General features: G+C 41.0%; 1 protein-coding gene across 1 annotated transcript; it reads right to left on the reverse strand.

Moving 5' to 3' along the window:
• Positions 1 to 27,096, reverse strand: notch3 (notch receptor 3). The gene is made up of 33 exons (XM_038287879.1): positions 26,816 to 27,096; positions 25,986 to 26,058; positions 16,250 to 16,392; positions 15,838 to 16,173; positions 15,073 to 15,195; positions 14,752 to 14,985; positions 14,504 to 14,659; positions 14,212 to 14,397; positions 12,981 to 13,094; positions 11,853 to 11,966; positions 10,720 to 10,953; positions 10,467 to 10,577; positions 10,167 to 10,359; positions 9,534 to 9,679; positions 8,755 to 8,988; positions 8,496 to 8,648; positions 8,151 to 8,379; positions 7,864 to 8,065; positions 7,588 to 7,744; positions 7,319 to 7,503; positions 7,039 to 7,171; positions 6,664 to 6,921; positions 6,478 to 6,590; positions 5,833 to 6,359; positions 5,419 to 5,745; positions 5,186 to 5,334; positions 4,873 to 5,095; positions 4,639 to 4,729; positions 4,376 to 4,544; positions 3,947 to 4,251; positions 3,699 to 3,846; positions 3,519 to 3,616; positions 1 to 3,437 (listed from the first exon to the last, which is right to left on the reverse strand). The coding sequence occupies exons 1-33, from the start codon at positions 26,874 to 26,876 to the stop codon at positions 1,962 to 1,964; spliced, it is 7,401 nt and encodes a 2,466-aa protein (XP_038143807.1). The 5' UTR covers positions 26,877 to 27,096; the 3' UTR covers positions 1 to 1,961.

The raw sequence follows: 27,096 nt of genomic DNA on the forward strand, positions 1-27,096 counted from the left end.
TAATGCTAAATGAAATACACTTTATTTCTCTTTTTAGTACATAACAATCACTTTAGGAAAATAAGACTTCTTAAGCAACGATCTACCCAAAACATATTTACAGTTTGTAAATGAAATTCTGTGACTGAAATGGTGAATGTACAAAACACTTAGTGCGACCTGGCAGAGAAAGTTTAAGACCAGTGGTAAAAACAAATTAGAGCAAAGAAAAATAAACCTTTTCACCTCCAAATGCGATTCAAACTGGGCCACTCTTTCCCAGGTCTGAGGGAACAGAACCCGGTCCCATAATGAACAAGGCAACAAAAGAAAACCCAGATAAACTCGGTGGATAATTCAACTAAAGGCAGTTTTTAGGCAATGTTACTGTAAACTGATAACTAGAAGTGGTGGGCTAATTCTTCTCTGCTCATAAGCATGAAATGAAAAGGAAAACATGTTTGTTTGAGAATGCTATCATTAAAGAAGTCTGAAATGAACATAGTATGTTATAGGAAGGTGCCCCCCCACATTCTACATGCCCAGGTTACATAAAAACAAAATACTCATTCAGACATAATACAAGTGTTAACTAAGTGACTCTGAGTTTCCTCTTAGAACTATGCAAAGACAAAAACACTACATAGTAGTGTTTTATTCCCACTGTCATTCATATTGTACTACCACACAACTTCATGGGCCCTGGATGTGGTATCTACTGTAGATGCAAGGGGATCATTCCTCTGCATGCCATAATAATGCCTCCCTGAGGAGTGACAAGGCATCAGCAGTCACAGTCCAGCAGCCCCACCCTCACACAAATCACCACTCCCAATTTCTCAGATCTCAGCTGCAACAGTCCAATTTAGGTTACCGGGTCAGCCATTTCAACGGGTGTTTTGTCTAGTTCGGTGTCATTTTAAGGCAGCCATTCTAAAAAGACAAGACAAGAACAATGGAGGAATGTTTGCAGGGAAGAGTGATAAAAAAATAGCAGCGGATATAAGCATAGCTTAATACATCTGAAGTGATGTTTAACAAAGAAAAAGGTAATTATGCTTTTCCACAAACAAGAGTATAAAACAATAAAAAAATATAATGTAAGGGCAGTGAAAAGCTGATTTTTAAAGGCCAAACTTTTTTTTTTTGTGAAACATAAATAAAAACAAACACTTAAAAACTAAAAGTAATAAATTCGGCAGTAAAACTGTCAGCAAATACTCTAGCATCAGTGAATAGTTATATAAAATAGATGCATCACACTTAATATTTTCTCAGATTTTCTTTTTAAAGATTATATGTAAAATTCACAGCGATTAAATGCCCTTTATATTATAAATATCCAATGATGCCAAATGTTGTATTTGACAAAGACTTGCCCTTTAAGGCTGGTCAGTTGAAGTGCTTTAAAGACACTTATCTACATTCTTGTTCACAACACTCATATAGAAAGTAAATATTTACCATAACTTGAACATAACTACTGCAGAGCAATTTATGGAAAGTAGTTGCTAGAACCATTATGATGGCAGTTTATATAAGAGGCTAGAACAGAATTAAAACTAAAGGGCAGTTCAGATAGATAAAAACAATAAATAAAAATAAACAAATTCCCTTCAACATTTCACTTTTCTCTGTTCTACTTTTTAAATGTTTGTTAGTTTTCCGGAGAGTTTTCCCAAGTCTTTATAATTAAAGGCTTGGTTTTCTTCATATATTTTTTTTTATAATAAAAAATAGTCCATCTGTGACAGAATTACTTCATTAAATTGTCTGCAGTTTTTTCAGACAACACACATTTCCCTTTACTTATTTTTTCTCTGCCGTGTTCAGCAGCAGACGGTCCTCTTATACACATTGTCTGCACAAATCCAAAGAAAATCTTGGAAACATGCTGACAGATAAAACACAGACAGACCCAAAAGTCAGTCTAAAAACTCTTTGTAACCCAGGTCCCTTTTCAGGTCATGTCCAAATGATCTTCATGCAAACACCTGCATCTTGCCATTGGCCTCTGGGATTTGAGTAATTTGGGTCTGGTTAGGGACAGCAACGGCTGGACTTGGTGTGGAATCGGACCAATCAGAGACACAGTGGGGAGAAGGACTGGACCAGTGCTCTGGAGACTCTGGAGAAGGGGTGAGATAAGGGTGTTCACTGGGCAAATTGTGGAAATGCTTGGGTGTTGCATCTAACGTGGATGAATAGCTGTGTTGGGAAGGAGGGGTTGGATAATCCTCATTTCCTGCAGCGCTGCCACTTGGCTGGGAGGAAAGGGCCTGAGCTGGCTGGGCTGGTGGCGCTGCTCCTTGGGTGGGCTGAGGAGGAGGCTGAGAGGACTGCTGGGGCAGCTGCTGCTGTTGCTGCTGGAAGAATGATGGTGGAGGCTGCGAGGTCTGTGGTGTTGGTGGAGTGGAGGTGCCCATGGGAGCCATGCTTGGCTGGTTGGTGATGTTGTGATTAATAAGCTGCTGTTGTTCTGCAATGGAAGGCAGCTTTACTGGGCTGATGGTGGGTGTGGAGGTAACAGGTGTGGGCTGCAGCATTGGACTGCGGTAGAGCTGCTGTTGGTGCATCAGCATGTTCTGCTGCTGCATGGCAGGGCTCTGGACATGCATACCTGCTTGGCTACTCTGCACGATATTCACAACCTGCTGACTGCACTGAGAGGATGGAGGCATATGGCTGTGCCAATCGAATGGCACACTGACAGGACTGACCATACCCATATTGACCCCAAGCTGGCCAGAGCTCAGCACATAGCTATGGTTGACATCTGAAGCCATAGAGACACGACCCTGCAATGACATTCCTCCAGCTCCAATGTCATTAATTTGGGCAAGCGATACTGCAAACGGGCCCCCTCCTTCCAACATGCTACTGTGTACCATTGGAGTGTTTGGGACAGACATTGAGGAATGGAAAAGAGCTGGTGACTGCATGGCCACAGGTGACGTCGGATTGGTAATGTAGCCAGCATTGCTAGCTCCCCCGTGGGGTGAGTCCAGAGAGTCCACCGGGGACAGAGTAACGGAGCTATCTAATAAAGCACTCTGCATGTCCAGGGTCAGCTTCTTGTTGCGAGCCTTTACAGACTCCTTCAGACTTGCAGCATGCTGGCCTCCCAGGCCAGAACCTTTGGCCCCAGGTCGGCGATTCTTCTTTCCCTGCGGGGTGTTCTTCAGACTGGGGAGGAAGGCGCTTGGAGGACACATGAGTGGGGACAGAGTGTGTCCCCCTGTGAGTTGGTGACCAGCTGCTCCATGGCTCTGTGGACTCCTTACTGTGTTGTATTCATCAAGAAGCTGTACAATGTCGTGATGCATACGCTCAAGAGCAATGTCTCTGGGCAATCTGTCCATGTGATCTGTGATTTCCCTGTTGGCAAAGTGAGCGAGCAACACCTTGACAGCCTCACAGCTGCCTTCGCGGGCGGCAAGGAACAGAGGGGTCTCCTCCTGCAGAAACAGACAACAAGCACTTTGAATTAATAATGTTGTCAAATACAAACATTTGCAGCATGTTTTGTCAAAAACTACCTTAAGATCTTGCATATCTTTGTTGGCTCCATTTTTCAGCAGAGCAATAGTTGCATCAACATTGTTGACAGCTGCAGCCCAGTGCAGAGCAGATTTACCTAGAGAGACATAAACCATTAGGCCAAATATTTTTGTGATAAAATACATTTTATGCAAAAATTTTGAAGATTGTGCACTTACCCAGTTCATCAACTGCATTTACATCTGCATGACAAGTAATAAGCTCCTCAACCATCCCCTCCACTGCCAACCGTGCAGCCAGGATCAGTGCAGTAGAGCCATCGTACATACGGGAGTCCAGATCAGTGGCTCGATTTCTGATCAGAATCTAGATAAGTGGAAAGAACCATTGTTTATACTGGTGCATTCAGTTTGAGAAAAAGTTTTAGACCTTACTACAGCTGAATACAATGTTTTCAACTGCTTACCTGAAAGACGCCCTGCGCATCTGCAGCCACAGCAGCATGAAGTGGTGTGCGCCCTGTGTTGTCTTGAGCATTAGCGTCTGCCCCGGCATCCAGCAGACGCTTAGCAGCATCGGCGCGTGCATAGCGAGCAGCCAAGTGGAGTGCTGTCTCACCGGTGCGGTCTGTTTGTGCAGCCAGTGATGCACCCTGGTAGATTAAGTCTGAGATAATGTTGGCAGAACACTCTTCACTTTCCTCCTCTTCTGTCACCTCAGGTTCTAGGCCGCCTCCACAAAACGATGCCAGCATCAGAGGTGTGAAACCATCTGGGATGTGAACAAGTCAAAATGAGACCTAATTAGTTTAGTTCAAGACACAATGTGTGAGGAAACTGTACTGTGTATTTAAAAAAATACAGCATGTGCTCTAAAAAGCAAGTTCTATTCCAACCTGGGCCTCGAACATTAACATCCATGCAGTCACTTTCAAATTCTCCTTGAGGTGGTGTGAGGGCCATAGTGGGCGGTACACGAATGTCTGCAGCTGCAAGATGGTGCTGTGTCCACTGTCTACAGTCAACTGCATCTTCACTGTCTGAGAGCACACTTGGCTCCTCAACCTGGATTCATAGAGACATTTGGTAGTATAAATTTTAGTGTCAACTTGAAGTGATGTAAAAGATCTTGATACTGTTGGGAACCTGTGTTACACACCTTAAGCCGTTTTGCCTCTGGGCAATCTGAGTCCATCCATGGATCACTGTGATCTCCAAGGAGAGATTCCTCAACAGTTTTTGGCATGTGTCTGAATAAAAATCAAAAATATTTGAAGTATAAATCAAAGGCAAACCACAAATATTTAAAAATAATTCCTCTGGGATCAAGCAAAGCTTATTGCATTAAAAGCAAACTCAAAAATAGTGTAAGCTCTAGTAAAAAATAACTTACTTTAATCCAAGAGCATCCTGACCCACAGGTTCCCTGCGGTTTTTGTTACTGCTTGGTTCCTTCTTGAGAAAGAAGCCTTCAGGGAACCAGAGGGTGCTGTGTTCACGCTTTCGACGAGTTATTAACATGCCGATAATAATGATGACCAAAACGATAATAGCCGCTAGTCCTGCCCATGCAGGCATCAACTTGTCCCAAGTTGGTGGTACAGGAATCTTTTCCCCTGTTGTGGAACAGGAAAGCTTGGATTTTCATATATACTTCTCATGAGGGTAACCCCTTATTTTTATACTGACTTAAAGTTCCCATTTACCTCGAACTTCTCGAAGGGGATAAGGGAAATCCAGCATATCTGTCACTGATAGGGCACCCAAATACTCTGCTGCGCTGTCTGCTGAAGGGAAACAGTCCTCTACATCCTGAGAACACAAACGGTTGTCTATCTCCAGATAGACTATGGACCTGCAAAGAGACATAAAATAAGGTGTCTTGTGTATAGAAAATTCTCAAGATTTAGCTCTGATATTAACACTATGTTTTACTAACCCAACAACTTCATGTTGATGTTCGAGTTCTCTCTTAAGGCGTGCCTCTCGACGGGTGTAGGGACGGATCATTGCATCTCCGTTTTGGTCCAACCTGAAGCGTACTGAAGTGTGCAGGATGGCACTCAATTTCTGCAAAAATGTTTTCCCGGTGCGGAGAAGCTTGTCCGGAGGAAGCAGGACAACCAAAACCAAAACACCATCGGCAAGATCTTCTGGAACCTTCTGTGCACAGTCTAAGCCATCCCAACCACACTCCTCTGTGTTGCAACCCTGATCGCACCGACCGTCAGCATAATGGTCATAGCAGTAGTTGGCATATATTGGACTGGAGAAAAAACAAACACATGACTCAGCTTAAGTATTCCATATTAGGTAAAAGTGAAAGTGATCAACTCAATCAGTTAAAACTCACTTGCAGACTTTCTCTTTGCTTCTGCAGTCGAAGTTGTCATACAGACATTCAGCGTTGTTACAGAATTCATCACATTGGCTATTGTTAAAGGCACGCCAACAGCGAGGATCTGTGCAATGAGCCCAGGGATTCATTGCCAGGGAACAGTCGCCACCATCCCAACGACAAGGGAGTGTGTTACATTCCTTGTCACAAACACCATCATTGGCTTTGCCTTGGCAGTCTGCTCTTGGACAGGAGAGAGCAGGAAGCTCAGATTTAGTGCTTTGCTCACAACGTTTCCCCATAAATCCACTTGGACACTGGCAGTGGAAAAATGGGAAACTGGTCTCTTCAGTACAGAGGCCTCCATTCCGACATGGCTTAGAGGAACACCCATCATTACTGTGATGCTGACACTGTGGCCCACCAAAGCCTGGTAAGCATGTGCAGCGCGCCCCCCTTGTGGTAAGAGCACAGCTTCCGCCGTTGTAGCAGGACAGCTCACGACAGGACATGCTCCTCTCACAATTTGGGCCAGTATAACCCTAGACAGAAAAAAAATTCAAGTAAAATATGATTACAACCTTTACATTTTATCCTGGTATTAGCAAATATCATTAGAAGAAAATGAGATCTGAAAATTTAAAAGAAAAAGAAACTTACAAGTTGACATGTACAGGTGTATCCCAGAGGAGAGCTGCTGGTTACAGAACAGGCACCCCCGTTGTGACAAGGCTGAGATTCACACACACCGAACCTGTTTTGACACCTGCGACCTAAAAACGGTCCATTATTGGTTAGGTTTTATCCTACACAAATAGAATGCATTGGAAGGGACGGTTATCTAACCTGTGAATCCAGGCTTGCAGACGCACAGGTAGTCATTGGGTAACTGGATGCAGTCAAGACTGTTGCTGGGACTACAGGGGTTTGAGAGACACTCATTTATGTCTCCTTCACATCTGTCTCCTGTGAAACCAGGAGGACAATTACAGCGATAACCACCAACTCTGTCCACACAGGTTCCGTTGTTGAGGCACTTTGGGGGAGCACCACGCAACCTCAGCGGTGGAGCACAGTCGTCCTCATTAATTTCACACAGAACACCTTTAAAACAGAAGAGTGTCACACATTCATTATTCAATAAAAGTGTTTTCTATTCAACATTAAAAATATTTTTTTTTGTATTAAGCAAAGGTTTCTGTGGCATTTGTGCTTGCATACCCAGTGTGCCGGGGGGACAGGAGCAGATATAATGTCCTACTAGATCAATGCAAGTGCCTCCATTCTGGCAAGGATGGGACTGGCACTCATTGATTTCTATCTCACAGTTCTGTCCAGTATAGCCCGGCATGCACTGTAATGACATGACAAGCACGTGATCTTTAAATGTGAGGAAATACAAAGCAGAAATCAAATCTAAATTCTCAACAAAAATTATCTTAGTTAAATCCTAACGTAGAAAAATGTATTAGTGGAAGAGTTGAAGAAGAATCTGACTTACATCGCACTGGTACCCGCCGACATATGACCTGCAGGTGGCACCATTGAGACAAGGTTTGTCTTCACATTGGTCGACTTGAATTTCACAATAGCTCCCAGTGTAGTCAGCAGGGCATTTACAAAAGTGTGTGTTCCCAGTGTTAACACAGTGACCACCGTGGTGGCAGAGCTCATCTGTTTGGATTCCTATTGAAAATTATAAAGGTAAAAATATTAGTTGACTGCATCACGCAAACTCTGGGACATCAGAAATATAGAAAGGTAAAATACCCCGCTGGCGAGCTGCTCTTTCACAGGAGACTCTTGGAACATCGCAGTATCGCCCAGACCAACCACTAGGACAATCACAGATAAAAGACGAATCTTTTTGACGACAGCGTCCTCCATTCTGGCACAGAGACGAGCGTCGGCACCTGTCAACTGGTGTCTGGTAAGCCAAGAGACAGAAAACAGGGACTTTTAAAAATCTGAATATTGAGCCAAGCAAATGCATCTTACAACTCAAGGTTCTAACACTACATTTCAACTGTATTTAAGTTCTTGTACCTGACACCTGTTGCCTGTAAATCCCTTAGGGCAGGAGCAGCGAAAAGACTCTAAGGCATCTTGACAGATGCCTCCATTTAGGCAGGGCTGAGAGTCACACTCATTCACTTCATACTGGCAGTGGGAGCCAGTGAAGCCAGAGCGACAAGTGCATGTATAACCATTGATTTTGTCTGTGCAGGTCCCTCCATTGAAGCAAGAGCTATAGAGATAAAAAAAATTATGAGTTCAGTGTATTGCTTTTATTAGAAAGAAATATAACATTGTTATTTTAAGCACACACTTACCTTTCAGTACAATCAGGGATGTTGGTTTCACAGTAGATGCCAGTGAAGCCAGGTGGGCAGGTGCATGTGTAAGAGTTAACATAGTCTGTACAAGTTCCTCCATTTTTACAGGGGGAACTTTGACATTCATTGATCTCTACAGCACATCGGGGCCCTGTGAAGCCTGGCAAGCAACTACAATGGAAGGAGTTCACATCATCTGTACAGGAACCTCCATTTAAACATGGGTCTAAAAGGGGAACAGAAGAAATTTTATTTAGTTAAATGGAGTAAATGCACCAGTAATGTGACAGACAGTTGCCGAATGATATTAGATCTACACTGTATGTTTATAATGTCACTTACTGGGAATACAGTCATTGATATCTGTCTCACAAGTGAGCCCAGTAAATCCTGCTCTACAGGAACACACAAAGCCTCCAAGCGTGTTAGTGCAGGTCCCACGGTTTTTGCAGGGGTTTGACATGCATTCATTGACATCTATGTTACACAACTGGCCTGTAGATGCAAAGAATCAATGCAATTAGATTTTCCTCAAATACTACACACAGATTATATCTTGGTAAATTGTAAGAAGCGATGTCATTGAAATGGGTTTTCTTACCTTGCCAGCCTGGTTGACAGTTGCACTGATAACCCAGGTAGTCTGGGGTGTGGGTGCACACTGCATGATTGGCACAGGGGTTAGGGAAGCAAGGTGTGAGGACCTCAGCACAAGTAGGTCCGCTATAGGGAAGCTCACACAGACATGTGAAACTTGCGACACCATCCACACAAGTTCCCTTATTCAGGCATGGACTGGAAGCACATTCATTGATGTTAACCTGGCAGAGATTACCTGTAAACAGAATCGACAAAATAGTAACAGGGTATAGAACTTCTTGTGCTAGATGTATCTGCATATTTTTTTAACCACTAGGGGGAGCCAGTCAACCACAACTGGATAGTTTGTTTAAAGGCCCATTCATACCTCACGTAAAAGACGGATACGGATACGTGTGGAGTGTTTCATACGTTCTAACCGTCGATTTCGCCCGTACTTTGACACGAAAATTGGGAGCTTACGCTTACGGACGAAATGGATCAATGCGGAGCAATACTACCGGAAACGGTGGGGGCGCTATTGAGTTTTTAGTACAAAATGTCAACAAAATCACAAAGAAGGTTAGAATGCAACAGAATCAGGTCTTGGACCATCGCCATGTTTTGATCAATGACGAATCATTGGCGCCCAGCACTGCCACCTAGAGGAAATACGGGTTATTGCGCACCTCAACGGACGGAGGTATGAAGGAGTCAACGGATAGAACGTACGGACAGAAATACGGACGTGCAGGCCAAACGTGAGGTATGTATAGGCCTTTAGGCTTGCTTGGCTCTCACCTTTGAACCCTTGACGACACTTGCAGGTAAATCCATTGAGCTGATCAATGCATGTTCCAGCATTTTGACAAGGACTTGGTAAACAGTCATTTCTGTCTAAGTCACAGTTCTTTCCAACCCAACCAGGTTCACAGTCACAACGGTATCTGAAAGCACAGTCATACAATCAGAAAGGCTATGATACAAGTTTATAAAAAGAGAGCTAAGAGAATGGGGAACTTACTGATAAATTACTTTTCATAATAAAAGGATTAACATATATAAAAAGCCAAGTGAAACAATACATTTTTCAAATACCAAATTTATATAAAAATTTTGCGAGCCTGTTTTTTGTCTTTTCCATGAATCTTGTTTATTCAGCTTTAAATATTAACATTATTATATTTTTTAGGTCTAATGATTCACACATTTGATTGTAAATTTGTAGCTCTAGTACCATAACTGTGACTGGTAATCAGATTTTTCAAAATAAATGCCTATTGGTTTTTGTTTTTTTTAAAGGTGGCTTTTCTTGCTGACTTCATAAGCATTTTCACGTTCAGACCATTCAGATTACCTAAACACACCCCCAGACGTCCCAAAACAACTCTGTTGTACGCGCTTAAAAAGTAAAGTGTGACAAACTGTTCATACCCATTTATGTCCTCTCTACAGGAGCCGTGGACACATGGGCTGCTGCCACACTCATCCACCTGGGAGTAACAGTAAGGGGGCTTAAAGCCTTCAGGACACTGGCAGTGAAATCCATTTTCTTCATCAACACACGTTCCCCCATTTCTACAGGGGCTAGATGCACACTCATCAATCTCCACATCACATTTAGGACCTGGATTTAGAGACATCAGACGCAGTTAGTATCTCCAGTATAAAATAATTTTTCAAGCTTTTTTTTTTTTAAATGAAATGTGTGGCTTTAGGTCGCGACAGACTTACCTGTAAAGCCAGGTTTGCAAACACAGTCATAACGGTTGATTCCATCTTTGCAGATCCCATAATCACATGGGTTGCTGGCACAATCATCAAAGTTAATCTCGCAGTTGGGACCTGGAAGTACAAAGGGGTTTTACATTATTCTATGAGAGAAATCAATATTTAAACAAAGCAATAATGTATGTATTAGAACATTCCATGATCATTTGTAGAACTTGTCGAATAGATTGTTTGTTTATAAAGTCGTTTGCTCTACCTGAAGTTCCATGCTGGCACTGACAGATGTACTTATTGACCCTGTCCACACACTTGCCCCCATTCTGACAAGGATTGCTGTGGCACTCATTAAGCTGGTTCTCACAGCGATAGCCTGTGTATCCAGGATCACAATTACACGTGTAGCTAGCAATGCCATCAATGCAGGTACCATGGTGGCAGGGGTCAGGTTGACAGTTGTTGATATTACTCTCACAGAGTCTCCCTTCATAACCTAAACGGGAAAGATGCATACACAAAAAATCATTAGTTCTGAATGTCAATAATTACCATTGTTGTCTTTTTTTCCCTCCTCCTTTAACATTTATCAACCAGTTCGTAGAAATTTTTCATATTTATTTATTTATTTCTCTTTCTTTTTACTTTTTAAAGCCTGAATCTTGTTATCTCACTGCTATGGTGTACAATTTACCATGTTTTTTGTTTTCACACCACCCAACTGTTGGTTTGTAAATGTGTATGGAGTAAAATGTTAAGTTGACCAAAGCAATAAAAAAAGGGCCTCTCAGTCCCTCTGGCTTTGTTCTCGGTGGTCCAGAGAACAATAGACAGCACCATGTCAAACAGAGCCACTTCACTCAACAGAAGGGGCCCACAAACACAGAGAATACCAAGCAGCTGGCCACTGAAACAATGAAGCAGGCTCCTTCATTGGCATAGGTACAAACAAACATATTTAATATCCAGACATAGTCAGTCAGCTTACACAGACAAATTTTCTGACTAAATATATTTGTTACTGTACTGCGTTATAGTTTTGTGTCTTAAACCATAGATATGACCAATTGCAAAGGGTTTAATGTTAAAATGCAACATAAGGTGTAAGGGATTCTAAGGAATGAACAGATGTCGGGGTGATGACCAAGTCTCTTTTCTTAGAAACTGCTAGTCCACTGTGACCCCATGATGCTGACAGCCAATGAGGGAAAAATGGGGATTAGGGGCCACTTGGCCAGCAGACACCCAAAGAGATAATTCACCCCGCAAACAATGAATGCTTATTAAACACCAAATAACTGGTTAAGGATCATCTGCTCCACCGTCTGCCAAGACAGTGGTTTGTGTAGCGCTAACACCAATCTACTGACAAATATTAGGTATAAAAGTGCTTACCTTCAGCGCATCGGCACTCAAACCCATTAGGCCGGTCATAGCATTTTGCTCCATTCTGGCAGGGAGTGCTAGCACACTCATCTATGTCAATTTGACACATGGTGCCAGTAAACCCTGGGACATGCAAACACAAAGGTTAAGGGTCAGACAGACGGTCCAGTGAAAGGGTCCATGCATAGGTTAGAGGGCAGTTGATAGAGGCCTGTAGTTAAATTGGTCATGTCTGGCTAAGGGAGGTTTAAATGCTTATTTTTGGTTAAGGACAGTTCTAAAATAACAGTCAAATCAATATAGTTTCAATGATCTATCCATTGAGCTATCATTTTAATATGATTACAGGAACAATACACATTTAATAATAATGATAAAGATAATATAAATATAATGATAACAACAATGACACTATTGAAATAATGTAATAATCAGAAGAAGAAGAACAACAAGAATAATAAGAAGAACAATAACAAGAATACAACATGTAACAATTAAAGGGTCTTCTTTTAGAGAACTGGACAAGCTTGAAATCTTTGAGCACATTGGCAATTAATAAGTGAATTGGTGCATTGGTAACACCGTTGTCCCATAGATTAACAGTGTCAAAATGGTTTCTGTGTTTTGGTGCATGAGTTACTAAAGGGGTGTTTAGAGGAGACAGTGGGATTGTTGTTTTTTTTTTTCGTTTTGGGACCCCAAAACCTCCTCCTTTACTTCTTGCTTCAGCTCCACTGTCTCAATAGCTAGATAGGGGGTGAAAGGGGGGGGGACGTCTGTCCCAGATGTAAATTGCGGACCTGGAAAAGAATCTCATTAGCAGAACTGCTGTCCCCCCTTAGCAGCACTACCAGGGCAGGATGAGGGAGAGCTGTCCCTTCCAAATTCCACAGAGGAGGGAAGCAGGGGTCACAATAGTCCCTTTGTTCAGGCAGGAGGATCGGCAGTCTTTAGAACCAGCCTTTTTATATGAGTCGTGGCTGTGTATACCAGCAGACAGTAGTGTATAGCCGATTGGTAATTTGTTTTTACATATATTCCAGTTTCACTATTTGCTTTAATCTGAATTAGAAAAAAAAAAAAAAAACCTACACAAACCTAAAGAGAAGCAACTCAAAGCAATTGAGCAAATCCTACCTGGCTGGCAGGTGCATGTGAAGCCATTGACCATGTCCCGACAGATGCCATCATTTACACATGGGTTGCTCTCACAGTCATCAATATCAATTTCACAGAAAGTCCCCATGTAGCCTGAAAGAAAGTTCAACTGTATTACTTATTATTGCCACAAATTCCGCACAAACGTAAAAGTAGGTCTTAGTAAGAAAGTAACGGATGCTTCCTGATTTGAACTTGAGGTACGATCTCAGAGAAACCTTTTTGGGGAATCTTTATTACACGTCTCTTGAATCATAAGATAAAGCAAAATATCTCGCAACCATTCTGTTTGGTGCCACTTCACTAACCATGAATCATCACACCCTGCTAGCTATAAAAAAGCCCCCTCTGTGGTTCAATGTCAGATACATGTTATAGATTTTATGTTGGCTAACTATGGAGGGCAACTCCTTTGAGATGAAACAGAATGCCAGTGAAAGTGTTGCCCCTGGGGAGAGGCTAGCGTGGAATCAGAAATAATCAGAAGCTCCACATGAGCTTTGCCAGGCTGACGATGAGAACGGTGATGAGGAAGGTCCTGTCTCTGGAAATGAAGGTGGGGGTAGGGGGTGGGCTCTGGGAAAAAGCCTCTTTCCCTCACCGTGTCTATGAGGGGCGCAAAGTGGAGCACAGAGGGGCCCTATTGTTCCACTCCATTCCCACCACTCTACCTCTCATTAGTATTCACAGCACACTCCTCCCCCTAACTGTTTGCCCTCTCTCACATCCAGTCCTATAGACCAAACTCCCAACTCTAATTTGTATAGCACCAAAGACCCCAGGACATACATGTAGGACTGTGAGTGTAATCTTGACTGTGTTTTGGGGTACAAATGAAAACTTCATACAAACTCATTCCCAATGGGATTAGAGTATGGTACATAGAGCAGAGAAGCAACTGAAACCTTGATGTCTTTCCAAGGAACTGTGTTACATAGCAGTCTATGGTTGAACCTTATATGGCAGAACTACAGATGATGTTTAAGGTCAAGTTTAACAACATTGTTCCACTAAATTGACATATACTAATTGTCAATCAAAAATATTTTTGGTCAGATTTCTAAAACTGGTAAGTTTTATCAAATAAATAATGACAAAATAAAAGAGTTAGCAAAAATGACGGCTGTGGGTAAACAAAGAAAAAGTTAGTATATCAATAAAGGGCAGTATACAAATAACATCTCAATAAACATAAAGTTTATTATTCTACCTGGCATGCAAATGCATGTGAACTCTCCAATGCGGTCCAAACAGGTGGCATCATTCTGACAGGGCATGGAAAGGCATTCATTGATGTCGATTTCACAACGTGGGCCAGCATAGCCGCGACCACACTGACACTGGAAAGATCCCTCAGTGTTTACACATTTTCCAAAATGCTCACATGGGTTTGCACCTGTTATCAGAAGGCTGAGGATCAGTAACTTAAACACATTTTGTGCAACCACAAAGCTAAAGCTTGAAAAACGAACAAACAATAAAAAAGATTTAGCAGCACTTACCAATAGAACATTCATCCATGTCCTGGTTGCAGGCACCGCCGACAAAGCCAGCAGGACAGGTGCAAATGGCACGGCCATTAAGGGGGTTGGTGTCACACACGGCCCCCTCGTTGCAAGGGTTACTCACACATGCATCATCCAGATGACAAAGCAGTCCTTTGCAAACAGCAAAATTAGACAAGTTGTTGATTTATTCGGCTCCCACTATTACAACAAAAGCAGGTACAACATTCTGTAGCGCAGCATACCTGTCTTCCCAACTGGACACTCGCAGAAAAAGGATGCCACACGGTCATGGCATGTGGCACCATTGAAACAAACAGCTATTGCACAGTCATCAATGTTCTCACTACAGTCATCTCCAGTCCAACCATTGACACAGACACAGGTATGACCACCTATAGTGTTGAAGCAAGTGCCTCCATTGTGGCATGCATTGGGTTGCATGAGACACTCATTGACATCTTCAGCACAATATTGTCCTACAGAGGAAAAGTAACACATTAGTTCCAATATCTTCATAGTTTGTAAGCAATACTTTTTAAGTGTATTATCTCATAAAGATGTACCTGTCCATTCTGGTGGGCACTGGCAGTTGTATGTATTCACGCCGTCCACACATTTCCCTCCGTTCATACACTTGTGACCTGGACAGTCGTCCACATTATTCTCACAGTTGTGTCCCTCAAAGCCTAAAACAGAATGCACAGAACCAAATTAGGGCACAGACACGGCGAAACACTGCAGCTAAGAGTTTATCTAGTATTGTGTGTCAGGTTATAAATATACTGAGCAATTCTACTATTGGCCGAAAGTTAAATTTCCCACAGAAGAGAAGGTAAAAGAAATTGTTGGTAATAAAAGAGTTCAGAAGGTGAATGAATGTTTACATTAAAATTGGATTTTTCCCACACAATGGCAGCTACAGGAGTAATGCCTTGCTCCTTCAGAGGTCTGCCCTCCCCTCCATGTTTGCTTGTTTTGTAATCTCTCACAGTTTCAATGACTTCCTCTCTGGCAGGAGACATTTCCTGTCAAGTCCCCAGTGGGAAACCAGAAAGCTCATAAAGTAAATTCCTTCTGTTTTGAAAAGGGTTGAGTGGAGAAGAGTGCAGACATGTTGCCTCTTCCACTCCCCATTACCCCATCTACCTTCAGAAGTTATTATTTGCTGAAGGGAAGCATGCATGAGACATGGTATAAAGTACTGTGCAACAGTTCTACTAACAAGATTACAAGTATATAGAATTTTTTAAGTCTAGCACCCTGCAAAAGTGAAAAAACAAACAAACAAAGCAAAACAGATATAACCTGAGTGATTTTGTATGTTGTACCTGGAAGGCAAGCACATTCATAGGAATGATCGCCTATCTGGCGACATGTGCCACCATTGAGACACTGAGACGGGGCACAGGGCAGGGTGGACACCTCACACGTACGGCCGCTGTACCCTGGCGGACACTGGCATCGGAAGGACCCAACCGTGTTGTGACAGAGACCCCCATTGAGACAAACACCAGGTTTGCGACACTCGTCAATGTCATTGCGACAGTTCTTTCCCTGGAAACCAGGGGGGCAGGAACAGTTGTAATGGTTATTCCAATTGACACAACGGGCTCCATTTGCACATGGACTTGTGGCACAAGCATCGATTAGGGAGCAGTCTTGACCTGAGGGTCATAGAAAAGGATTCAGTCAAACAAACATACATTTCTTATATTAAATTGTTCTAACGATGACTCTTACCTCTAAACCCTCTTTGGCACACACATTTGTACTGCGGGATACCATTAACCACATCACTCTTGCAAGCTGCCCCGTTCAGACATGGTGATCGATGACAGGGATCCAGTTGCTTACAGAAAGGACCGATGAATCCAGGGCGACAGCTGTACAAATAAATTTAAACAAATATAATCTTGATTTAAAATATGCTGAAGATCAGGTAATTCTGCCTCTTTGAAGCCTTGGAGAGGTTTAATACTTTTTTCACACACTCAGCAATGACCCACAGTGCAGGAATAATTTTCCATTTACTACACAAATACACAACATGCCATACATTACCCCTAAATGACCACCTAAATCAAAATAAAACACTTAAATGGAAAGGAGAATTTCTGGCGGTATTAGTGAGTTTTTTAGGATAAATCTGTTACTCCAAAAGAGAGGGATTCATTTTCTCTACAACATCCAGTGTTCCTCCACTGTGTCATGTTTTCCAGATTATAGCTTTTACATTTTCCCAGACGGAAAGAACAAACACCCATAAACTGACACACACACGCTGAAACAGCAGCCTAGAAAGCTAAATAAAGTCTACATAAATATTGATGAATCATATCCAGTACCAAGTGATGCCCATTTGAAACACTGTAGGTAAGTGAGCTATATCTGTCAAATTTCCTCATTACATCTGCATCTACTTGACCAAATGCTTTTAATTAATGGCAAACATCTAAAGAGGTTTTGTATAAACATTTTATTGGTTTTGATAGCCGTGCTATTGCCTAAAAAAGGATTTGATCACGCCAAACATGGCTAGGCAATTCTTATTCTGCACAAACTCTGCATGGACAAATTGGAAAAGCTGCTCCTTGAGTAGGTAAATTTAGTAAAACTGAAACAGGAACATTATATTTGGGAGGCATGATTTTCTTTATCTTATGGGAGAGCTGCATGAATACTCAATCTCAGTCATCACAATATCAGTAAAATATTTAAATTGCTAGGAACTACAAGCATTGATTATTCTGTGGGACTCTAAATAGTGAGTGCCATGCACTCACACTCTGCATATCTATACCATATTTGACCAGTTGAAAGCACTCCAACTTCACTTGATGACAACACCTATTGTTATTTTTTTATTGGCTGAGTTTCTGATATCAATGTACACTAGAGTGGACATTGTATCATAGTAAAGACATAAACGATCAGCAAAACAAAAGTTATTTGCTTTAAACAATATCTTCAAAACATTATTTAGCAGTACTATCATCTGGCAAATATTTTGCATCCCAACTCTATCGTCATCTATAATATTCTGACTGGACGCGGTTTGTCGAACAAACATTTTTCTTACTCTTTTATAGGGTGAGCTACGGTTGAATTGAATCGAAAAATGATGTAAATGCCATAATATTGCTTAAAACAGCTTCAATGTTAACAATTACCATTACAATAACTTATTTTTTCACCTTCCGTGTTTCAGCAAATCCTCCACTGAAATACATTGAAACATTAATGGCAGTCAAATGCACTCTGCCTGAGATACAAAATTGTACAAAATATTACAGAATAAAGGATTGTGATATTGCTCACTCTGACAAATGTGATGACAGCTCCATTTTTTAAATTGTACAGCCATATTACCTGCATTACTAAACTAGTAACCTTTAATTTCTGTATGTTGCTATAAATTTGTAAGTACTAAATAAGTAAAATGCTGTTATCTAACGTGGGTAGACTGAAATTCTTTAAAGTTGTTCTGAAGAGCACATGGCCTTTAATGGAAATAACTGTCGACAATCAATCAATTATGCAAGAAATCAGCAGTGAAAATTTGAGTGTGAATTTATTCTAAGATAAACAAATGCCTTGGAAATTAAAAGCATTCAACAAGGATCTTCCCAGGCAAGCAGTAAAGCGTTGATATTTAGTTGGGCAGTTAAAATGAAGCTGCACACAAGTATTCTGGCTTAGAAAAAGGGTCTGCACAGACACCACAGCGTCTCTTCCCTCCTGTGAATTCCCTCTGAACACCAGCTTGACTTTCCTTTCCACAACTCCCTCCTCTCACGCGCTGAGAGGTCAAATGTCAGAGGGCCTCTGTCTCATTGTGATGATAATGTCACTCAAGCTGCAGAGTGTGGCGTGGTTCTGTTAGGCAGGAGAAATTGCCTTTTATAAGATGCAATTGGTGGTAAGAAAGACTTAGAGGAAAAGAGAGTGGTCTGGTCCAGCAGGAATGTCATGTCATATTTCCTGTAATCCCTGGTTCCTTGTTCGGAAAACATGGCACTCACTCTGAGTGCACAATTGCTGTTGCCCTAGCAACCACACAGACGAACAAGTGAGCCTGATACGCAACCAATCTCTTTCTCCCCACCCTTCGTCCCCATGGCTATTTGTCATGGCTTGGCTGGGTTTATTTGAAGGCAAATTAACTATGTCTGGAATCTGGAATTTTACAAAAATGAAGCATAAATGTATCATAAAGAGAGCCTCGGAAGTACCAAACAGGAAAGCTACTTAAAGATCCAAAACAATAAAGACTGTGATGTTCCTCTAAAATCTTTATGCGGTATAGATTGTTAGATAAAGACATAGACAATACATCAGCCAGCTGATACTTTGGGTCAATATTAAGGCTCATCCTTTTTCTGTCCATAGTTAATGTTTTGTGTTATTTATAGTTAAATGTTTTAACTGTACTTGCATAATATTTATCATCATTGCATCATTTTTACAAGGGGGAAAAAAAAAACAATATCGGCTCCAAGAACTGGCCTCAAAAAGTGGCAGCCTTTTTTGAGGATTGGTTAGACTAATGTCAAAATTATTGGAATTAGCATCAGTCTTTAAAAAAAACTTAATTGGATGGCCTCTAGTTGGATGTACATAAAATTAAAACAATGCAGCTTAAAAATGATCAATTTGTTGTTCCCAGTCTTAAGTAACCATGAAGGACCTCTGGGCACAAAAACTCAACAACTGACCCCAGAAGAACTCAGAATGTCAATGCACACTGATAAACTTGAAAATATTAGGTTAGGTGGGTTAAAGGAAAATCTCTGTACTGTGAGAATGAAGTGCATCGGTATGTATTTGTGTCTACTCTAGGTGACATGATTGCATGAATTTGTGCGTGTGGGTCTACAAAAATAAAGACAGCAGTCACGCCCGATAAATTATTTGTCCTCCCTTAAAGATGCAGCCAAAACACACATTCTTTTGTCTAGACCTGATTCAATGCCAACACGGTACTCCCATAACACAACAGTGTTATCAGAGCCCAGAATGTAAGACATGCTACTTCCCTCTCATTTATGTTTATACCGCTATAACAAATACGCCATTCAAGCCCCCTTAACCTTGTGGATTCCATGGTAATGAAAACAGCAGCCCTGGATCGAAGCTTTTGTCTTTCTACATTTTTGAACCAGATCTTTGCAACAGGTGCAGGACTGCTATTGTGCAACAGGCCATTTAGTCATACTTTCGACTTGCCAACATCTGACCTTTGAGGAAGCAAATACAGCAGATGGGGGTCACTAAGTGCAGTGTGGTGATGGCCAGGATGGGTAATCTCTCCGTGTCAAGGAATATGATTGCTCTTGCCAGCTGCAATCCTGCCATCTGTCCACATCTGTCAGAGCACCTCTGGGTGTCTGATATTTACATCTCTGGCCTAACGTTAAGCCAAAACAACTGGGCTATTTTGCCCATGGGACTAGAGCATTAACTCATACACATAGCTGCAAACGCAGGAAATATGGTCTTTCTTCACATTTACATGCAATGGCTGTTCTAGAATTTTGACATTTTTAAGACTCACAAATAAAATTGCACTGCAACACGGTAAAAACATGCAACACGCAATACACACTCAAACACAAAGAGGAGGAAACTTACAAGGCTCGGCCCCTGAGGAACACGAATGCTTAAAAGAGATGACCCTCTGAGAAAATTATGGAAGAAGAAAGATTTTAAAAAAGGATGAGACAATGTTATCTAGTCTGGCAACATGTTTGCAGCAATTCTTCAATTTGTTTTTTGTTTTTCAAACATAGACACCATCCATCCATAAGGCTTTGGTTTATGTGAATGACTTCTATCACCTCTGTATGTGTAATACAATGCTAATTTTCCTGCTTTCTGGTTCACTTGAGCAGAGCAACCTGAGCTCATCCTCTTTCAAACAATAGTAGCTGTTCTCCAAGAGGTCAGAGGGTGGCTCACCTGTGAACAAAGAGGCAGTAATCTTCTACATGCTTCATACACACAGTCATGCTCCACAAGGTAAAATGTATAAAGGTGAAAAAGAAGCAACAAAACTATGTTTTGACTTAGAGCAATGTTTCAAGTTGTCCACTGGATGAGTGGAAGTGATGAATGTTTTGTAAATCATTCTACAAGTGCTAGAAAGAAGCGGCAGTCTGTCTCATTTTCCCAAAGCAGCCTTCTTTCCCACCATTCTTTCCACAAGCAAGCAGGAACTGGCTGCTCTCCTTTATAAGAGTCCATACTGACACCACACTGCCAACAAGAACCCATGGCTACCCCCTCCCTCCAGCAGTCTCCTCTGCTTGCCTCCTCTCAGCTTAACTCTCTCTTCTTCAGCATAGATCCAGATTGGGGGTTGGGAATGTTTTGTGGCCCAAATAAAAGACCCAAAGTAGTCAGAAACCCTTTGTATAAAAGTGTTGGGGGCCGTCGCTGTGCAAGGGGGGTGCAGTGACCCAAACAGCTAGTCTTTAAAGGCCTCAGCCGTAGCCTGGCAACAGTAACCCATGGTGAGACAGGGCCAGAATTAAAAAAAGGGGGTGATGAGAGGCAGGGTTTTATAAGGACAGTTGGAGCTGTTAAGAGGAGTGGTCCATGGCTATATGCAGGTAGCCCCTCTGCAGAATATCTGAGACAGTTTTGTATTATAATAAAGCAGTCATATCCAAAAGCCCGTCTGTTTGTGTTTTACAGAAAAGATAACTATATTTGTTTAAACACTTGTGTTTACATGCACACTGAAGTGATCCCTAGAGAGACTCTAATTAATCCAAAGAATACGAGTGTAGCACATGTGGCTACAAGAACTTTTCCTTCTTTTTGTATCCTTATAGACCACTCAACATGTATGAGGGTTAAAAAATTCTAAGCAGATGCCAGAAAGTTTGGCGAACACTAAGGATTTATCCATCAAAGTAAAGTAAAACACTGTACTGTTGAGTGCTCAACACAACTGCTATGTAAAGATCCAACACATGGTTGCAATTTCATTACCTTACTGCACCATCTTTAAAAATGTGAAGCCAAAGTCAATTTGGAAGAGTCCATCATCACATTTTTCAAATAGCAATGTATTTGCCCATAACCACATTGCATGAATCCTAGAGTTGAGGTCCTTTCAAGCGTTCTCCACTGGAATCATCTACACAACCCCACCCACCTAAACCAAAACAGATTTTTGTTCTACTTTGAAACTTGGAGGACCCCATGCCTGCATTAAAGCCTTTTGAAATTATATTAGTTTTACCATAACAACTGAAATACAAATGTAGATGTATTAAAGCTCTTATTTTTTTCTCACTTTACAAGAAAACCTTCTACACATTCAAAGAGGAATAAATAGAGACACAACAACATCTGATAAGCCACACTCCAGTCTTAAACCTGTTGACAGAAACGGTCCTGCTGATTGACTGAGGCCAGCACAGCCTCTCACATGCTTATAGTCTTGAAAGACATGAAGTTGGGTTATGGGGCACTGGCAAAGGTTCTTAATGATAAGCTAAAGAAATCAGCCAGAGAATGTTTACTATCTCAAGAGCTGTCACCCAAAGAAGTTCTGGTGATGTGTGTATGTGCGTGTCAATAAAGGGAGACAAGTTTTATAAAAATGGAACAGATTAGAGCAGAATAGTAAGGGTTTTCTTCACTGTGCAGCTCCAAAAATTAGAACTGTTAGTAGAACCTCTGCTTGTTTAACACTGAATGCCTTTTTCCTGAAACATAAAGAGGTGGACCTCTCCCTTAAGGGAGGGGAAGACTGGATAGATAGACTAATTCTAATCAAAGCTGTCTGAGTTTCTTTAAAGAATTGTTTTTATTTCAGAAAAGAACAAAGACCTAGTGGATCAGACTTCCTATGTAGGCTTATTCATATATAGGCAAGAAGTCCCACATATTGACACAATTGGGAATATTACATAGATCGTCACTGGGTCTTCTCAAACAAGTACAACGTAATGGAAAATAGAATTAGCGTAACAAGTATTAGTTTCAGCAGATGTAGGATTAATCATGTTTTCTTATTACCTCTATCATAAAAGAGGATGCGGACAGACCTACAGTGTCTTGCTACAACATAAGAAAAAGAAAGAGATGAAACCGAGCAAAATTAAATAAAAAAGAACTTAGTTCACTGAGTAAGCTGCTTAGGCTTCTGAGATAAGACAGGATGTGTGTCGCAGGGAGGTCAGAAGTCACCACTTCCTTGACAGGGCCTGGGAACCAAAGCTCCCCATCTTCAAACACAACTCAGAGAGAAGACATGTTAAGAGGCTGGGACAGAACTCATCTGAAGGATGATGCCATTTCAATCTTTTCAGTCTGCAATAAATCATTTTTCTTGGGTAATGGCATTACAATGGATCCATCTGCCTACCAGGGCTCTATTAGCGGTGGGAACATTGAATTGCTTTACAAAATTGCCAAGTAACTAATTGCAAATCAAACAACTTATACCAAAACATCTAATTTTCAAAGAGCCCAGGCTACCGGTATTGTTAAAGGCATTCCTGAAGGGGCAAACAGGGTAAAAGGAGGGGGAGATAGAGACAATAACCTGAAAGCACCAGAGGGAGAGGAGGAATCTTCCTCACTAAGCATTCCTTTCTAATCCACCATAAAGATGGCAAAGAAAACACTAGCCCTGAGGTGCCGTGAACTAAGCTAACAATATAATCTGTCTCGTTGCTATAGTCTTTTTCTAAATACAAGCCCTGGCATGTTAGTTTAATTCTATTGATTGATGAAAAATGCCTTTTAACTGTATTGTTAGAAAAAATAAGGCTTTTTATTGTTACATTTATACTCTTCAATGTAAACTTTAAGTTTACATTCTGATGCTTATTTTCAAGGAAGATAAATACAGAACAAAAAAAAGTTTTAGATGTTTTAAAAGAGAAACAGCACTTAAAATTGTCTAGCCAGTCTGTTCCTTATCAAAATCAAAAGTCCTCTTGTATCATGCTTTAAGTGGGTGGGAGTTGCTATGGGGCCATGACAAAGCACTGACTAATTATTTGCTGTCTCTGCTTCTGACGCCAAGGGTAAAAAAATTTGTAAAATCAAGAGGTCAGTGGTATCTATGGGGCAGAGCTGGAAGAAATGGATTTTAAGTCAGTTTTGTAGATTTGTGAGGAAAGCTGTGATCTGAGTCTGCGCCCAAAGCCAGGAGATGAGAAGTACTTTGTGGTCCAACGTGCAGTTAGAAAGAAATTGTGGGAGAGGCAACATGTGCTACAGGGTCTGTAGACTACCAGCATCATTCCTCCACAAGCTTGTCTCTCACAGTATGGGGGCGACTGACTGCTCAATGGTAGCACCTGGCCCTGTGCTTTCCCTTTGTCAAGATCTGACTCCACTGGATTACCATCACAACATCCACCAGCTGTCCTATATGCAGCCCCACCCGCCCACTACCTCCTCCATCCCACTCAGCCTTCCTCTAGCCACCCCCCCAGTTCAATCCCTCCAGCTGGATCCTCTCTGAATGACACCCTCTCGATCTGCCTAATTATTACTCCTTCTGCAATGCCACAGTGGCCCTCTTTAAACAGCCTTCCCAGTAGAGTTGAGGGCCAATGGCTCTTCAGTCCGACTTTCTGACCGCTCACCTTGAAGGCCACACATGACACCACTAGCCTTTCACTGTCAAGTTCAACAATATAAGATACTGAAGGATCGAATAATGAGGAAACGTGGGGTCGGGGTGGGGGGTTATGCATTTGTAAGCAAAGTAAGTCTTACTATCTTTTATTTCAGTGTTTGTAAGTTGAGCTATGAAGTTTACTTACATACATACTTACATACAAACAGAAGAACATTGGTTTAAGATTATTTCTCAGCTAATTTGACCTTAGGTGGACACTCCAAACTATCAGTCTGTTTTGACCTGCAGACCTTTCTGTAGTTTAGATCAGTATAAAGGGTCATCATATTATATCCACATTGGCTTTCACTGCCAAACACTATAACATGGGATTGGAAAGGACAAAAAAAAACAAACAAAAAAAACAAAACAACAACAACAAAAAACAGGGTAACTGAAAGAAAATCATTTTACACAAAGATAATTATCTTATTAAAGTATTTGTTGGCATCTAAACGGTGGATGTGTCTGAGACAACAACAATGGCACCTGCAGTAATGTGTGAAGTTCTGTTGTAGTTGTATACTTGTATCTGTTGATATTCTATTGTTTGCAAAAAGCTGAAGGCTGAATCTGCTTTATGTTTTCATTTAACTTCAGATTGCTCTAGTTTTTGCTGTGGCCTTTCTTCTTCTATCCCTTCACCCTGTGCTGCAGTGCCAGGTTACAGTCAGGTATCTGGGGGAAGAAAGGATCTTTTCTGTTGATCTGCATCTCCCCTTACAGTAGGCTCCCATGGGAAGGGGTGGGGTGTCTCCCCCACTCATAGGACTGGTCTGACCAATCTCATGTGTCCATGCTCTGCTCCACTGCTCTGCACAGCTAAGGGAGTTTTCTAGAGTCCGATATTTAATGTCTCGCTCCATTAGAAATTCTTTGCCCTAAATTTCACTCTTTAACACAGCACAATCACTTTGAGTGTTAATCATTCAATGAGTTGACATTTGTGAATGTACTCAAGAAAAAAATCTGTTAAGATAAAATTGCACAGCAACTAAATTATACTAAATTCTCTCAGCTATGGGTAATGATTGATAAAATGAGGGTAGTGGTTAGTTGTTCACATGCAGCCAGGTTATACATTGGCCAGTATTGAATGACTACTATAGGCAAGATAAAAACTTGTCAAAACTATAGACTGCAATAAAATACATGGCTTTGAGCAACTATGACCCCTCTTACTGGATAAACAAGTAAATACTAACCAAAAAATACATTCATTGATGGAGGGAAGCAGCAGGGAGACCCAGGAATTATTTTCTACCACTGTATCTCCATCTGAAACATTCAATACTTCCTAAACTAAGGAGCAAAAAAGAAGGGCCAATGACCCCCTGGCAAAACACTGTAGGCTATTTCACTTAACTATTGTAAGAGGCTCACAAACACCCCCACCCTCCCCATCTGAAAAAACAAAAGCCTTATCATTGTCAGGAGATCCAAGAGCTCACCAGAGCATGGAGCGGGAAACGAAGACAATTCAACAAAAAGTTCAAAAAGCTTTCAAGCAAACTCATTATAATAGCAGACAATAAAAACACCATCATCCAAGAAAAACTGGGAGGGAGGAGAAAAAAAGAACTTGTAATTTGTTTTTTCCCCTAAGCCCTTTTAACAGGTGCAAAAGATGAATCTTGATGCTAATTAGTAAATCCTAATAGATTATTTGGACCATAAAGACAGAAAAAAAAACCCAGAATAAAACAAAATTAGTAGGTTTTTTAAACTGCCTGACAAAAACTGACTCCATTCTCACACAATCACAACCTGTAATTTTGGGGGCTTATCATCTATTATGTGATGGTGTCTGTGTTATATGTTACTTACATGCATCGAGATGGGGAATCTATGCATGTTCCTCCATTTTCACAGGGCTTGTATTTATCCACACAGCGGAACCCTGTGGAATTTCAGGAAATTTGTTATAAAAAAAAAAGACACCAAACTAATAAAACTTCATTCCATCCAGCTCAGCTTTCAATAAAACCTCTTTCCAAGCTAAATCTAATAAAAAGAAAAACACAGATGTTTTTTTTCTTTCATCAAAGAAAAAAATGATGGAGCCAAAGATTCAGATCACATATGATTTCAAATTGAGACATTTCTTCAAAACACATAAAACTTTACTGTTACTTGACAGCACTACAGACTAACAATAAAAGTTTGAGTTCTTTAAACATATAATTATTCATGTTTAACAGGCATTACTTAGAGCTATAAAATCTATTTAAATGGCCTGTTAAACCCACCTCCTGTACAATTAGGGTTTAGAGGCGCAGCATGGATAATAGACTAATGCCTTGATTTACTACAGAAAAAAAAGTACTTTTCTTTAAGGCTTTAAGATCCGTTAGAGTGCAATTAAAAAGATTTTGGCATGAACAATCCCCATGCTATTCCCTTTTGCAATTCTGTTTATTTCAAGTGATTAAAGGAAAAGCATAATTAAGTAAATTAAATGTTAATGAAACGCACAGATTTTATAAATAGTCCCTAAACTATATTAATTAATAATAATTAATATATTTTTTTAAATCAGTTAGATAAAGAATAATGGATGTATCCTATAATGGGGGCCACCGGGCAGCTGCCCTAACATGCCCAGGGTACCTGTGGATTTAGACAATGAGTGCTGCTAATTAAAGAGTTTTACTCACCTTCACCAATATGCATGCACAATAAAAAGAACAAAATAATCCATTGCATATTCCCTTCCATTTCTGTGGAAAACTTTCCAAAGTTTCGAAGAGCGCTTTTATTAGAAATACATCCTCTGTTTGATTTACAAGAAAAAAAAGTAAGCCTCCAAAATGTTTCGGTAAGTCAGCCGGGAAGCGAAGCGTCGTCCCAATCCCGTAATATCCTCCGTAGCACGGCCACGGGTGCTGTGATTCTCCTCTCACCTCCTGAAACTTTGAAAAACTTTTGCTTCTTTTCT

This window comes from Cyprinodon tularosa, unplaced genomic scaffold, assembly GCF_016077235.1.
Source record: "Cyprinodon tularosa strain WSP-4 unplaced genomic scaffold, ASM1607723v1 ctg246, whole genome shotgun sequence".
Classification (NCBI taxonomy): Eukaryota; Metazoa; Chordata; class Actinopteri; order Cyprinodontiformes; family Cyprinodontidae; genus Cyprinodon; species Cyprinodon tularosa.